Genomic DNA, 15764 nt, shown 5'->3' on the forward strand with positions numbered 1-15764 from the left:
GCTTCAAAGTATGGTTCAAATCCACGGTGCACGTCCAACTTGGGCCCATCGTCCTCGGCCCTGGCACGCTCTCTTTCCCACTTGTAACCACACCGTGACCCCAGTTCTGAGTGAGGATTGTGTGACGCCCCTGGCTTCTTCACATGTATGAATTTTACCTCTGCAATGAGGCTGCAAGCGGTGTCCGTGCCCTCCTTAAGCTCCCAATGGTGGCGAAAGCAGCAAGAATCCAAAATTAGCCACTTAAACTGGCACCAAGTCACAGGAGCCTCAGGATGAGCCCCGCCCCCGCCATCAGCCACCACTTCAGACGACTTGCAGACCCAAAGCTTTCTACCTTCACCCCTCCCCCTTGCTGTGCCTGGAATCCTCTCATCCATATACATCCACCTTGGAAATCATGAACTCTTTTTCCGGTCTTGGGATGACACTTCCTGCCTACCCACTTACCGCAGTATTCTGTGAAGTACCCCATGGGCTCTCATTAAACGGTCTTAGTTCATAGAGCCTGACACACCTTGCCAGGTTTATCTGCCCACCAACCAGCCTGACTCTCTGTTGTGCATGCTCAGGCCAAGGACACTGACTCTTAGAGTTATGACAACAGTGATGATAGGGCGTTTGTCATCCACAGAATAAATAAATGCACGATTGAGACAGCTTTTGATGAGATGTGTTGAACATGCCCTGAACTTAGTGTCACAGCTATCAGTGTAGTGTCAGAAAACATCCACTGAGCCATGGCTCACACCAATTCACCTCACCGCCTATTTGTCCTCAATTGTAAGAGTCATTCTTTTAAAACTAAATGTGTGTGTCTGTGTATGCGTGTGTGTGTGTGTGTGTGTGTGTGTGCGTATGTGTGTATGCATGTGTATGTGTATCTGTGTGTATGCATGTGTGTATGTGTGTGCATGTATGTATATGTGTATGGGTGTGTGTGTGTGGATGTGTGTGTGGGTGTATGTATGTGTGTATGTGTGTGTATGTGTGTGTATGTGTGTGGGTGTATGTATGTGTGTGTATCTGTGTGTATGTGTGTGTGTGAGTATGTGTGTGTATGTGTGTGTATGTGTGAGTATGTGTGTGAGTATGTGTGTATGTGTATGTGTGAGTATGTGTGAGTATGTGTGTATGTGTATGTGTGTATGTGTGTGTGAGTATGTGTGTGTGTATGTATGTGTGTGGGTGTATGTATGTGTGTGTATCTGTGTGTATGTATGTGTGTATGTGTGTGTATGTGTGTGTGAGTATGTGTGTGTATGTGTGTGTATGTGTGAGTATGTGTGTGAGTATGTGTGTATGTGTATGTGTGAGTATGTGTGAATGTGTGTATGTGTATGTGTGTATATGTGTGTGTGAGTATGTGTGTGTGTATGTATGTGTGTGGGTGTATGTATGTGTGTGTATCTGTGTGTATGTATGTGTGTATCTGTGTGTATGTGTGTGTGAGTATGTGTGTGTATGTGTGTGTATGTGTGAGTATGTGTGTGAGTATGTGTGTATGTGTATGTGTGAGTATGTGTGAGTATGTGTGTATGAGTATGTGTGTATATGTGTGTGTGAGTATGTGTGTGTGTATGTATGTGTGTGGGTGTATGTATGTGTGTGTATCTGTGTGTATGTATGTGTGTATGTGTGTGTATGTGTGTGTATGTGTGTGTATGTGTGTGTATGTGTATGTATGTGTGTGAGTATATGTGTGTGAGTATGTGTGTATGTGTATGTGTGTGTATGTGTGTGAGTATGTGTGTGTAAGTGTGTGTATGTATGTATGTATGTGTGTATGTGTGTGTATGTGTGTGAGTATATGTGTGTGTATCTGTGTGTATGTGTGTGTATGGGTGTGTATGTGTATGTATGTGTGTATATGTGTATGTGTGTGAGTATGTGTGTGTATGTGTGTTTATGTATGTATGTATGTGTGTATGTGTGTGTATGTGTGTGAGTATATGTGTGTGTATCTGTGTGTATGTGTGTGTATGGGTGTGTATGTGTATGTATGTGTGTATATGTGTGTGTATGTGTGTATATGTGTGTGTATATGTGTGTGGGTGTGGGTGTGTGTATGGGTGTGTATGTGTATGTATGTGTGTATATGTGTGTGAGTGTGTGTGTATGTGTGTATATGTGTGTATATGTGTGTATGTGTGTATGTGTGTGTATGTGTGTGTATGCGTGTGAGTATGTGTGTGAGTATGTATGTGTGTATGTGTGTGTGTGTGAGTGTGTGTGTGTGTGTGTGTGTGTGTGTGTGTGTGTGTGTGTGATTTCATGTGCACCGCATGTGTGCAGGTGCCTGTGGACTCCGAAAAGGCGAGTGGAGCTCTGGAAACCAGTTGCAGGAGTTGCGAGTTGCCCAGCCTGCATCCTCTGTAAGCCAGCAAGTGCTCTTAACCCTCAAGCCACCTCTGCAGCTCCCCCTAAATTCATTAAGTGCCCAGTATATCTCAGAAACTGGGGGTTTGGAGGGGGGAAACCAAACAGGTAAAACTCCCTGACTTTATAGACCTGGCATCACCAGCAACAACAGGCCTGGGGCTGGGGCTTTTTCCACCAACTTTTTCTCCCAGCGTTGAAAACACAGAGAGGGCCTGAGTGAGCCTCTTCAGTGAAAGGGATGTATAGCAAAACCAGTTTAGACCAAATCAGTAGCAGCTAGAAAGGTGATCAGCTGGTCAAGTCTGGGGTTGCTTTAAAAGCAGAGGCAACTGTGTGAGGGGTGGGCTAGAGGCAGGGTCTGGGAAAGAATCAAGAAGAATGATCACGGACAAACAGCATCTGCGCAGCTGTGGGATAAAGTCTGGGGAAGCTGGAAGGCTCCGACTTCAGAAAGGGTGAGTAATTGGGAAGCAATTCCTTAAATTTGGGCCTAAAGTTTAACGTGCCGCTTTGCATAATAAATCTTCCCTGGAACATCGTTCCAATGAACAGGCCTCCTGGTTCGAATTTGCGTCTGAAACTGATAATGTGAGTTAGACAAGCCACGGACATCTGCAGCCCACATGGCTGCACAGAGCGCCACCTTCACAGGACACCCTACCCAAGACACTGCAAGTCACCTGCACGAACTCCCCCAAGTCCTAGTTTCAAAAGGAGCAGTGCGGTTAGTGGCAGGATGCAGCCGCCATGGCTGAGAAGGGTCACTCGAGAAAGAACAACACACTGATATTTGTCCTTTGAGTTGCACAGATGCAAAATCTGGCTGTCACATGGATACTTAAAAAAGAAACCAATGTTTTTACCCTGGTTGACCTCTTCATCTAGTCCGAGGTCGGAGAAGATGGCCTTGACATCGGAGTAAGAAGGACCATGAAGTAAAAGATCTCAGAGGGGTGACTCAGAGTGGCTTGAGCCACCATAGGCTATAACCTGAGATGGATCAGAGAAAGACAGGGCTCCTAGGCAGCTTCTGAAGTAGCCCAAATAACCAGCTTCTGTGTTCAATGGCTATAATTTGGGGGTGGGGCTGGTGACAATGGTTTATTTATCTTCATGCACTGAAGTATATGTCTGTGAAACTTTCTGAATTTGGGGATTCAAGGAAAAAAAACCCGAGACTGTTTATAAACATACAGTGCAGACCTCAGGGCATATAATGATTGCGTCTCTTGCAAAATAATTTAGCGGTACAATGAGTTACGATGTGAACTCCGAGGTTATCCTTGGACAGGAGCAAACCGTTCTCGCTCAGTCTTGGGCCTTTTTGTTTTCCTTTTTACCCCCCCTCCTCCCCAAGCACACTCACAGACTCTAAGTAGTTTACACAATAAATAGTCATTTCCATAGTAGAAATGGCCAACATGTCTAAGCCTCAAACAGAACCTGCTATTACGGTTAAGAACCAAGGCTGCTATTCTTCCAGATTTCACAGCCACACAAATTTTGATGGCGCTGGTGGAAATGTTGGCATCAGCCTCATTTCTTGATCTCCAGAGAAAGGCACACCAGCACGGAAAACCACCGTCACAGAAAGGTACTAACAGTGCTCATAAGGGACCCCAATACTGTATCTCAGCAGTGCACTCAATTATAATTTGTTGGTGGCAATCAACCAGCAATAAAATCAAAACGTTCAGTCTCAGACCCTCCCATGAGAGGAGAACTCCTATATGTATTGTCCTCCTCTGAAATGCATCGGTGACTGTGATGAATCTGTATCCTTACTTTCAAAAGTCATGGCTTTAGCACGTTCCCTTGCATGAACCAGAAAGTCGGAACCCTCACCCAACCTTGGAGAATGGTGAGGGTGGCTCTCGGCACAGGATATGCACAGAAATCTCCTGGAAAGTTCTGCAGCATTGAAGGTCTGGTTACTAGAGGGAGGACTGTGTTCATTTATTCTGCTGTCACTAAAGTGCTGGGCACACCCAGGACAAGCTCAAAAACAGCATGAGCTTCCATTGCAACCATATGTCTAATGTTGTAGAGAAAAAGAAATGAGATTTAGACACCCAGAGTCCTGCCTGGGGTCATAGTTAACACAGTTAATACATCTATGCTGCTGTCAAAACATGACATGGAGACACCTCGCCCTGAAGTAATCCTAACTCATGAGCAATCAATTTAAGCAGGTGCTCGGCTAAGGGGGGAGGGTAACATTTATAAACTGAGAGAGGTAACATCGAATAACCACATTAAAGTCAAAACCAGAGTCAAGTCCTGTCATACTGCCACACTGAAGATAAGAAACCTATGGAGGGGGACAGGGGCAGAAGTACATGAACGAAGAAGTCACCAAGGATGGTGATCTCAAACCAATCCTGGTGTATGACAATATATTCTCACTGATCATATGTTGCCACCATATCGCTCCTGAGTTTCACAGGTATAGAGTTTAAGCTTAGCTCCACATTCAGAACCGACCGCCAGTTTGCTGATTTCCCTCCATTCAAACATTTGATTCAGATCTCTATATACTATAACCTAGTTTTCTATCCCAGACGGTTTTGACCCACTCTAAAAAGGGAGATTTGAACGGGTGAATGTCAGGCCCCAAACTCTACCAGGAGGAAAAGAGAAAAGGCGTCGTCTCCTACCTATGGTTGTGATAACAGTGCCGGCAAAGAAGAAAGAGCTTCCGAGGTCCCAGTGACTAACTTGATTGGAGTTGTTTCCTAAGGGGATAATCCCTGCATTTATGGCCGTCACTATTTGCTGCAAGTTTAAAAAGAGACTTATCAGTACACGTCAATCACACAGCGTTGTCAAACATCTCAACCCCCCGCCCCGGGCACGGCAACTTAAACACACGGGTCGACTTTAAGTCTTTGATGTTTTTCTGTTTAAAAAGTGTTAAGAGATCAAAACTTTATCCTCGACAACATGACATCACTTAAATCATGAGAATCTTACATTTCACAGCAAGGGCGTGGATTGGTATGGAGCGTCTAATAGTACGCATGCGCGCACCTCCACCGCCATGTTTGGTAGCATGGCTTGAGCCGGCACCCGAGTATAGCACTGTTCTCCAGTAAACAGCGTGGATTGGCTGCGGATTTAAATACCATATCGCATACTAGATTTAAATAACCCATGATAGCCTCGTTAACATGTCTATGATTCGGGTATTTGGTGAGCTGTCCATATGAGCCAATGGCATATTTTAAAAGATCTAATGAAACAGAGGTGAGAAGAGACAGACCACAGTGACCTGTCACTTCTCTATGTCTATTCTCTCAGATCTAGATGCCTTGCATCTCTACAGCTTCTAGTAAATTCTTCGAGAATGAGAATCACCCAAGGCCATCCTAAGCAGAGTTCATGGGGACCACGGGAATCTCTGCATGCTCCTTGTGTATGCCACATAAGGGGTAGACTGAGAGATGGCAAGGCCATCCCTTCTGGGAGTACGAATGAGGTAGATTTCATCAGAAGGAAATAGGTAGCCAAAGAGACGCACTGTGATAGCCAGATGATACGTTTCTGCGCAATGAGAGAGCGAGAGCGAGAGCGAGAGCGAGAGAGCGAGAGCGCGCACTTTATCGCTTAGCTTTCAGGTTTTAGAATGGACTCGGGAATCGTCTGATGGGCGAGGAAAAAGGTCAAGATGCTGCCGCATGTTTACAATGGAATCACAGTTATAAGCGAAGGGAGATTAAAGGGCACCCTGCTCCTCCGGCCGCTGACCGACAGCAAGCGAGCAACTAAGAGTAGAGTTGCACTCTCGTTTCACAGCTGTCACGATGGGGGCCAATCTATAGATTGGAACGGCCACACGTGTGTGTGCGAAATCACTTTGGATCTTGGTGTTTCCATTTACTTTGTAAGACATGGCCATGGTAGAAGCAAAACTAGGAAAATAAGGAAGGATGCCAAAAAGATGGCTTAAAAAAACCTCACTCTTCCAGAACACAGACACTTCGCTGTTAACGAACTGAGGCATATACTTCTGATGGCGTTTTCTTTACTTTTTTTTTTCTCTTGAGATAGGGTCTTGCTCTGTAGCCCAGGCTAGCTTCAAACTCTCCATCGTTAGCCTCCCAACTTGTGGTGATCACAGATACACACCACCAACTCTGGTTCAATATGCTTCTTCTATAGTTAGACCCGTAACCTAAGTTATATGTTGTATTCTCCACACTTATTTAATCATAGCTTGGTAATGACCAAGGAAAAACTGTGCATTGACTAACAATATTAAAGACTTATTTAATAATGTCCTTCCTGGTAATATCAGTCATGTGTTTTTCTTTGCTATTCTCGAATTTATCATAGTCTAGCACACATAGACTCCTGCTGTCATAAATTACAACTTCATTACTAAATACTCTTCTGTGAATGCATTTGTGTCTAAATATCCCACCCTGTTTCTAAATATTTCCTCAGGAGAGATTTCTGGAAATAAATCAGCCATATTAAATATTATTAATATTTTATAATGCTGGGTGGAAAAAAATAGCCATTATCTGTCTAGAAGACTCTATTTGGACTATTGCTCAACAACATACAAAGGTTTAGCAATCACCCTAAATGAGTAACATTTTATCTTCACTGCACTTAAAACAATGTTTAAACTCCATTCTTTATCATAAATAACACTGGGTGCCAGTATTTTGGGTTACATTTCAAAAACAGAAACAGGCGTCCCACACAAACATGCGCACAGCATGCGGTGAAGGGAGCTCTGGGGAAGCTCTGCTCGTGTGGTCCAGCTGTGTGTTCTCAGCACCAGACAATGTAGTTTTCCCACCTTTATCAGTCTTGTAAGACATGCTCTGCTGAGCCTGTCCAACCAAGATGGCTACTCCAAGGGCTAAGCCAGGAGGGTTGGGGAATTCAAGGTTTACCCGAGCTTAAAAGTGAGTTCAAAGCCAGCCTAGGTAAATTAGCAAAGTATTGCCTCAAAACTAAAAGAAAAGGAGGAGGAACGGGAAGAAGGAGAGGAGGAGGAAGTGGAGGGGGAGGGGATGTAGGGAGGAGAGTCAGAGAAAGAATGAGGAGGAGGGCAGGGAGGGAGGGAAGCAGACTGGGTGTGTAGCTGGATTATACGCTAAGGCCTGGGTTCTATCCCCGGCAGCAAGCATGGACAAAATTACAAAATAAAAACCATGTTCTTTGAGTTTTATGCAAATGTTCATTTTCATGAATCCAATATATTTAGATTTTCCTCCACGCAGTGGGATGCACACCTATAACTCCAGGCAGAAGCAGGGAGATTGAGAGTTCAAGGCTAGGATATAAAGACCTTGGCTCTTGTTCTATAATACTCCAGTATGCCTGCCCCCCCTCTCCTGTCCTCTGCCTTCCTACCTCCTTTTCTCTTTCTCTCCCCTTCCTTTCTCTCCCTCTCTTTCCCCCCTTTTCTCCTTCTCTCTCCCCCCTTTCCCCCCCTCTCTCTCTTTTTCTCTTTCCCTCTCCCTCTCTTACACAGACTCTCATCCCACACAAATCACTCACAAATTTAAAAATATATGAAATCTCTAAAAAGGAAGAAGAAGAGTCCCATAACGACCCAGAGTTCCTACCATGGCCACAGCTTAAATCTTTACTGCATCGAGGAACCACACCTGGGGTGTTGTTCTAAGTCCCCCACAGGCCTATGTGATCACTTTTAGAGGGTTTACATTTTTTCTGTTTTAGATTAAAAATTATTAGCCAGTGCTGAATACACAAGTGTATATTTCTCATCCTTTGAGTTATCAGTCCTCGAGAGTTTTTAGTCTCAGAACCACCTTATATATAGTCTCATCGAGTACTGAAGAAACCAGTGAGCTTTTGTTTTGTTTACTTAAAATTACACTTTTTATATTTAAAATATAAAAACATATAATTTAGATTTAAAGTATACTTTTGTATATTTATATTTAAATTTGCATATTGATTTTTTTTACTGCAATGTGTAGTAAGAAGAGATGCAGCTTTCTAATTTTATAAATATCTTTAATACCTGGCTCAACACAAGAGAGATGTATCCTAATTGACTTCTACAATCAATCTGCCGGGGTAGCCCATCCCATAAACCCCAGAAAACTGTACATGAATAAAACAGAACACAAAAGACAAAACACCCTCATGACACTAAGAAAATTACTTTGGGGGCTGAAGAGATGGCTCAGTGGTTAAGATCACGGAGGCGCCTGTGGAGGACCTGGGTTTAGTTTGCAGTCACCTGGGGTAGCTCACAAACTTTCTGTATCTCCTGTGCAGGGAATCTGACGCCCCCTGCTGGCCCCCTTAGTAACCTGCACCCACATGCACACAACCATACACAGACATGTAATCAAGTAACTCTTCGAATGAAGATCAATTTGACCTTGTCATAGATCTGAGAAGTTCCTAGGTAGCAAGTTGGAGAACCACTGCTTAGCACTGAGCTTCTGAGTTGTTTGTGTTTGTTCAGATCCATCTCCACCTGGGGAGAGCTTGCTTCCCCGCAGTGGTCGGTCGGTTTGTCTGTCTGTCTGTCTGTCTATCTATCTATCTATCTATCTATCTATCTATCTATCTATCTATCTATCTATCTATCTATCTTGTGGTTCTCAGTAACTCTGCCTTCTTGCTTTTCTTCTTTTCCATTGGAATCCCACAGCAAAGTTAAATTAGAACAATGAAAGCAGTGTTTTTCTCATACAAAACCCTCAACAAATAGAGGACGGGGTCATTAAATATATTGAGTATTGGTAAACAAACGTCCTTTAAATATTTTTTGAGAACAAGTTTTAAAATAGAAATAAATAATTCTAGAGCATAAATAATATATTATCAATATATTTATGTAGAAATAAACATTTATATGTAAGTAAAATAAATAATAAAATAAATATAAATCAAAATTTTAAAATTTAAATAAAACTCTAAAAAATATTTTTGGTAAACAAGGGCTGGAGAGATGACTCTGGTTTGGAGCCTTTGCTGCTCTTGCAGAGGAAACTGGTTCAGTTCCCAGCACCCATGGCCCTTGTCTCACAACTGCCTAGGACTCATCCACCTCTAGGGCACCTGGCATCCTCTTGTGAGCGTCACAGGCTCTTGCACTTATACACGCACACACCCCCAAAAATAAGAATAAAATTTTAAAATGTCTTGCAAACAAAATCTTATCAGAAGGCTACAAGCTCCTGCTGGGCAAGTTTAGTGAGGGATGCAGTGTGACTGTCCTAGAGCATTCCAGGCTCGTCTCCTGCGGCAGGTGGCCTGGGAAAGCCAGTGACTGTGCTTTGTAGCAGTGCTGGAGGCTGTGTCCAGAATCTCAACCCCTGGCAGCATCGGTCACTTGGCAGTGATCCACCTCTGGGATGCACACTTCTGCCTCAGCTGAGCTAAGCAGGTCTTTGAAAGTATTTAAGATAGGGACAACAGTACGAGGTACATAAGAAGTAAAGAAATAAATTAGTGATGCTAATTAAACACAAATCGCACAAAGAGTTCTTGTTCCATATTCCCTTGGTTCTAGTGAATTAATGGGCGGCATAGCTTAAAAATAAAGATACACTGAAACTGGAGAGATTGTCCAGCCTTTCTTGCTGATCAATGAACTTTGGGTTCACTGAGAGACCCTGTCTCAAAATGCAAGATGGACAGTGATCACGGCAGACATCCGGTGTCAACCTCTGGCCTCCACATGCATGCATACACATGTGTACACACATATACACACACACACACATCACACACATGCACATAACCACACAGACATGCACATACAGGCACACACACAAATATGCACACACATATGCACATATACACACATACATGCACACACAGGCATACACACAAACACACATGCACATATACACATGGACACACATGCACACATATGGACATACACATATACATGCACATACATGTATATGCACACACATACATGCACATGCATGTACACATAGCACATACATGCATAAACATTTAAGCTTTAAAGCTTACTTTTCTACTAAGTCTTGTGAGCTACTCAGTGACATCAGTAATTTACAAGGGGGCTGGATTAACATGAAGAGAACACAACATCACACTTATCTACCCTAAGACCTATGTCTGTGCAATGTTAGTTAAGAACAGTCTTCCAAGCTTACGTCCCACCAAAATTGCCGATCACCAGTTCACAGACCAGAATATGCACCGAGGAGCCTAGGGAAGGTGGGTCAGTGGGTAGAGCCACTGCCCAGCATGCCTGAAGCTCTGGGTTCTACCCCCCAGCACCTCATGAATGCAGTGTAAGGTCTGGGGTGTGCTGGTGGTGCACATCTGTTGTTCCAGCACTCAGGAGGCAGAGGCAAGAGGATCAGAAGTTCAAGGCTAACCTCGACTAGCTGGTGTATATGAGATTAACTCCACAAAACAAATAAATAAGAAGAAATTAAAGAGCATAAAAAGTGTTCTCCACAAAAAAGACATTGAGCACATGGCTCTAGTCCAGACTTGTAGTTCAAGGAATGACAAGGGCAATTACTCATTAATGACAGAGAGTCTTGGTCTCTGTGATAATGCTGGCTTTAGCATCAATGAGCCTGAGTGAGACTGTGTTTGTATTCATTCCTGAGCTGTAAAACGTTAATATAGCAAGGCCATCTGCCCACTGGTGAGACCGTCTCTGCTCCGTACTCATGGTTAGCACATCCTGAGAATCCAGAGGGAAACTGGTAGTCAGAGATGTGTGACAGTGATAAAGGACTTTCATGTCCTGAAGTACCCTAAGTGGCTATTCCTCAAAAGACTCGAAGACTTTAAAGACCTGAAAAGTCATTAAACTGGTCTTGCTGTAAATTGAAAAGCGAAAGTGCTCCCTAAATCTGGTTGCACCTTTTTGGCGTGTATGCCTGTGTTGCACGTATACCCCCCTGTATCTACATATGCAGAGGTCAGAGAAAGTTTTGGCTAGACTGGCGGCCAGCCCCAGGGATCCCCTCATCTCTGCCCCAAACAGCCCTGGGGTCACAGGCTGCACCGTTACACACTCAGCCTGTACATGGGTATTGGGAATCCAAACTCGGGTCCTTATGATTTCCCCAGGGGCTGTTGGCCACAGGCCCCCTAGGACAAAGGTAGCAGAGTCTAAGGACAGGGTTCAGAAGGAAATGACAGACTTCCAGGATCAGCTTCAGAGAGGCAGCTCAACTTTGTTCAGGGTGAATCAAGAGCTATGTAGTTTGGGGAAGGAGGGAGGGGTTTCCAGGGCGGTTATGTGCTATTGGCTGCCTCATTTGCATGGAGAGGCATTCCATAAACCCCAGGTGCTGGCTAGACAGGTTCTTATCAGGACAAAGGAAGTTGAACGTGTAATCTCTCCAAGGCTGTGTGACATTCCTCAGAGAGAGGGTGTGGGAGACAATGGGCCGCCCAGATCAGACAGAGAAGAGGAAGCCTCAGGAAGAAAAGGGAGTTGTCCATCTTGTGCTCAAGGGAGCTGTCAGACATGGAGGACCGTGACCTTCAGCGTCAGAACCCAACAAACGTTCTTACCTCGGAGCCATTTCTCCAGCCCCTTATTCTCATTTTTTCTTGCAATACTCAGACTCTCGTGCCTCCCAGAACAATGCAGAATGACCTGAATGCTTTCTATAAATCGTCCCTGTAAACGTCATAATTAGTATTTCATTTAAATACCATCACATCCAAAATGCTAAAAGGAGGATTGTATTAATAATTTATACATATTTAAAGACTTAATGTTTTATTCGTGTGTGTGTGTGTGTGTGTGTGCGCGCGTGTGCCTGTGTGCTGTGTGCCTGTGTGAGTTTACGTGTACCATTTGTGTGCTGGCGCTCACAGAGTTTGGAAGAAGATATTGACTTCTGGCTCCCCTGGAACTGAAATTACAGACAGTTGTGAAGCACATGACGTGGATGCTGGGAACCCAAGTCCTTTGCAAAAACTGCAAGCACTCTTAACCACTGAGCCCTCCTGGTCACTCCAACCCCAATTTGAGAATGTTAACGGAAAAGTCTGCCCTGTTTGTTAGCCAGGTGCTAACTTCGGAGTTTGCATCAGTGATGCCCAGAGAACGGTTTCCACAGACCCAGGAATGCTCTCGTTTCCTCCTTTTTAAAACGGACACTGTTTCTAAAAAATTGCTACAATGGTAAAATCGTTTATTCTGGTATCTGTATGGTAATACAGTCCCTTAACAAAAGCTTTCTCCCTCCAGATGTCTGTCATGTATGACTACTTCCTTGTGGGAGCCTTTTGCTACCTTAAGAGGTTTGTCTGTAAAAGGGACCAAGTTACATTGACAGTGCCTTGAAGGGAGCCAAACTTGAAGGAAATAAATGACACACTGTAGCCACCCACAGCTTAGTGAGAAGGTGATCCCAGGTGCCGTTGTGATTTACTGTCACAGCATAAAATAATCACAATTCCTCAGGCGCACACAGTCACATGTGACACTGAGGCCAGAGGCTGCAGGTCCTTAAACGCCTCACCTTGTCTTTCACCTCTGGCTACATGCAAACATAATGATAGCCTAACTCTACACTGTGGCAACTATCTTAAAGTTTTTCATTTAAAAATATGTATTTCATACAATGTATTTTGAGTATATTGTTTCCCCTCTTCCAACTCCCCTCAGATCCTCCCCATCTCCCTAAACCACCCAACTTTATAGGTTTTTGTTTCCTCCCTCAGAAAAAGAAAGGAAAATGAAAAAAATCCCAATAAGACAAAAAAGAAAGAAAAGCAAAGAAAGATAAAGAAAAGAAACAAAAAAAACATCAGAAACAAACAAACAAACAAGCAAGCAACACAGAATCTGCCTGTGCTGGCAGCTGTGCCCGGGCTGCCCTGGAGATTGGCTGATATACCCAGTGTCACTCCACTGGAGAAACTGATTTTCCCTTTCCCAGCTGGTATCGAGTGCCTATGGCTTCTTAGTTAGGGGTGGGGCTTTGTGTCTGCTTCCCCTTTCCCTTCCCCCTTCCCCCTTCCCCCCTTTCCCCCTCCCCTCTTTCCCCCTTTCCCCTTCCTTCCCCCTTTCCCCTTCCTCTTTCTCCCTTCCATCCCCCTCCCCTCCCCGATTCCCCTCTCCCCTCCCACTTCCCCATGCTGGGATTTTGTCTACGTGGACTGCGTAGGCCTTATGCATACTGCCACAGCCTCTGCTATGAGCCCTGGTGTGGTGCAGACATCATTTTCTTAGAGCCATCCACCTCTGGCTCTTCTGCTGTGTCCACCTCCTCTGCCACACTGACCCCTGAGTCTTGAGGGGAGGATGGTAAAAACATCCCTCCAGGGCTGGGTGCTCCACAGTCTCTACTCTCTGCAAGTCGTCCAGCCGTGGGTCTCTGTGTTAGTTGCCATCTTACCACAAAGCCAAGTGTTTTGAAAGGCCCTGCATTTCCCAGACAGTAGAGCAGGAGGGGCCTTGTTCTTTGCAGGCCTGGACCCTCAGCGCACAGTGCAGTGGTGGAAGAGCCTAGGAGACCTTGCATGGACTGTGTGAACCAATGAAGGACTGTGCCAGTGGATTACCCACTTCCTAAATTTGTTGGACAGACTTGTTTAGAATGTTCTTTATAGACAGCAACGGTACAAGAGGTACCCCTCCAGTGTGGGCAGCAGTCTTTTTTTTTTTTTTTTTGGAGCTGGGGACCGAACCCAGGGCCTTGTGCTTGCTAGGCAAGCGCTCTACCACTGAGCTAAATCCCCAACCCCAGGGCAGCAGTCTTTTGCACAAAGCTACTTCACCAGCCATGATACACGGAACAGAATGAGATTCCTCCAATGGGCAGCAGTATGTGTCTTTACAGTTACGTGATAAACAAGGGTGGGAGAGGAAGTTGGGGAAAACTACAGAGACCCCTTGCCCTCTGGTCCTGTTGAAACCCCTTGACCAAGGAGCAGCAAGAACTCCAGCACAGTCAACAACTGTTCAAGGCCATTCTCTCTTCCCAGATGAAAACCTGCAATTTCTAGGACTCTCACCTGTAGTGGGAGTAATAAAAAAAGAACACATCTCACGCTAGCGCTGGCACTGGTGGGACACATGGCAGCAGCGGGGTGTTCCCATCTCAGCAAACTCTCTGGCCCAGAGCTCCAGAAATGTCTCCACCTGACTCACTAAGTTCCCTTGGCAGGTTGCTCCTATGCCAGCCCCATGGAGCCAACTGCCCCTTGTGGTTATTGTCACAATTCCCAGTAACCTGACAAAATCAAAACTCTAGAGGCTTGTAAGTTATCAATTAGGTTTATATCAGTAAATTCTCACCCCCATAAAACATCCACACAATGAGCCAATTGATATTGATATAAACTGCCCACCTAGATAAGACAAACTGTCCCATAATTAGCCATCCCTTATAAGATATTCAGAGCTACCTGTGACTATTTAAAACCACACGAATCTGGGTCATCTTTCTCTTCCTCCGTCTTCTTCCCTCCTCTTCAGTACTCTCTTTTCTCCTCCTCTCTTTCCCCCTCCGACCTGGACGTCCCTTCTACTCCTCATCCAGTGATTGGTCCCCTGAAATCTTTCCTCATTAGGGGAAGGTCCTTGCCACACTCACCAGAAACCCCTCAGTGTTCTTAGATATAGATGGAGAGCCTCCATGGGACACTGAGGGCTAACACCAACACATGTAATCTGCAGCTCTCCCTTGAGGAAAGGCTACACCCTCATCTGAACATGCCTGGCCCCTTCCCTGAGTGTCTCTTTTGTTAACAAACATGCTTAAAGGTTTACATCAAATATCTTTTGTTAAGATTTATTTTTTTTCCAAGTTTGAGTGTCTGGCCTGTTTTCTTCCTATTGAGCATGGACCTGGTGCCAACAGAGGCCAAGAGAGGGTCGTAGATCTCCTAGACCTGGAATTAAGGATGATTGTAAGTCACCATGTCGGTGCTGGAAGCCAAACCTGGGTCCTCTGCAGAAGGAGCAAGTGCTCTTAACCACTAAGCCACCTCTCAGTAACCCTTGCCCATATCAAAATGTCTTTAATAAACCCCCTCTCTTCTTCACACTGCTTCACCCCAACTCCCCTGTATATGGAAGCCAAGGATCTGGTTTTACTTGGGTTGAGGTCCCTAAAAAGGTAGGAAACTCCTCAGGCTGCCACAGGCAAGCGAGTGGAGCCACAGTTCCATCCCACTGCACTGACAAAGCTACCCCAGGGCACATGTGCCACACCCTGAGGATAACTCAAGAGCTAAACCCACGTTCTGCTTTTGTCCTTTCATGGTATTCCGGTACTTCCTGGGCTTCCTGATAGGGATGGCTTTTCCGCCAAAGTGCTCGACCCGCTGAAGACCCACTGTGGGAGCAGATGGTGTCTTGACACCACATAGCATGCGACATTTTCTTTAATGTTGCAACTGTGAACCCAAGGTCCCATCAG

At 44.8% G+C, this 15764-nt stretch overlaps 1 protein-coding gene across 5 annotated transcripts in view; it reads right to left on the reverse strand.

The window, feature by feature from the left end:
• Positions 1 to 15764, reverse strand: part of Kcnk2 (potassium two pore domain channel subfamily K member 2) — a 197297-nt gene that overhangs the window by 96134 nt on the left and 85399 nt on the right. For all 5 annotated transcript variants that reach the window (XM_087579913.1, XM_087579914.1, XM_087579915.1 and 2 more), the window contains 1 exon segment: positions 5040 to 5157. In XM_087579913.1, coding sequence (XP_087436039.1) covers positions 5040 to 5157 — 118 coding nt within the window.

The sequence above is a fragment of the Rattus norvegicus genome, chromosome 13 (genome assembly GCF_021556685.1).
Source record: "Rattus norvegicus strain SHRSP/BbbUtx chromosome 13, alternate assembly SHRSP_T2T, whole genome shotgun sequence".
NCBI classification, from domain to species: Eukaryota; Metazoa; Chordata; class Mammalia; order Rodentia; family Muridae; genus Rattus; species Rattus norvegicus.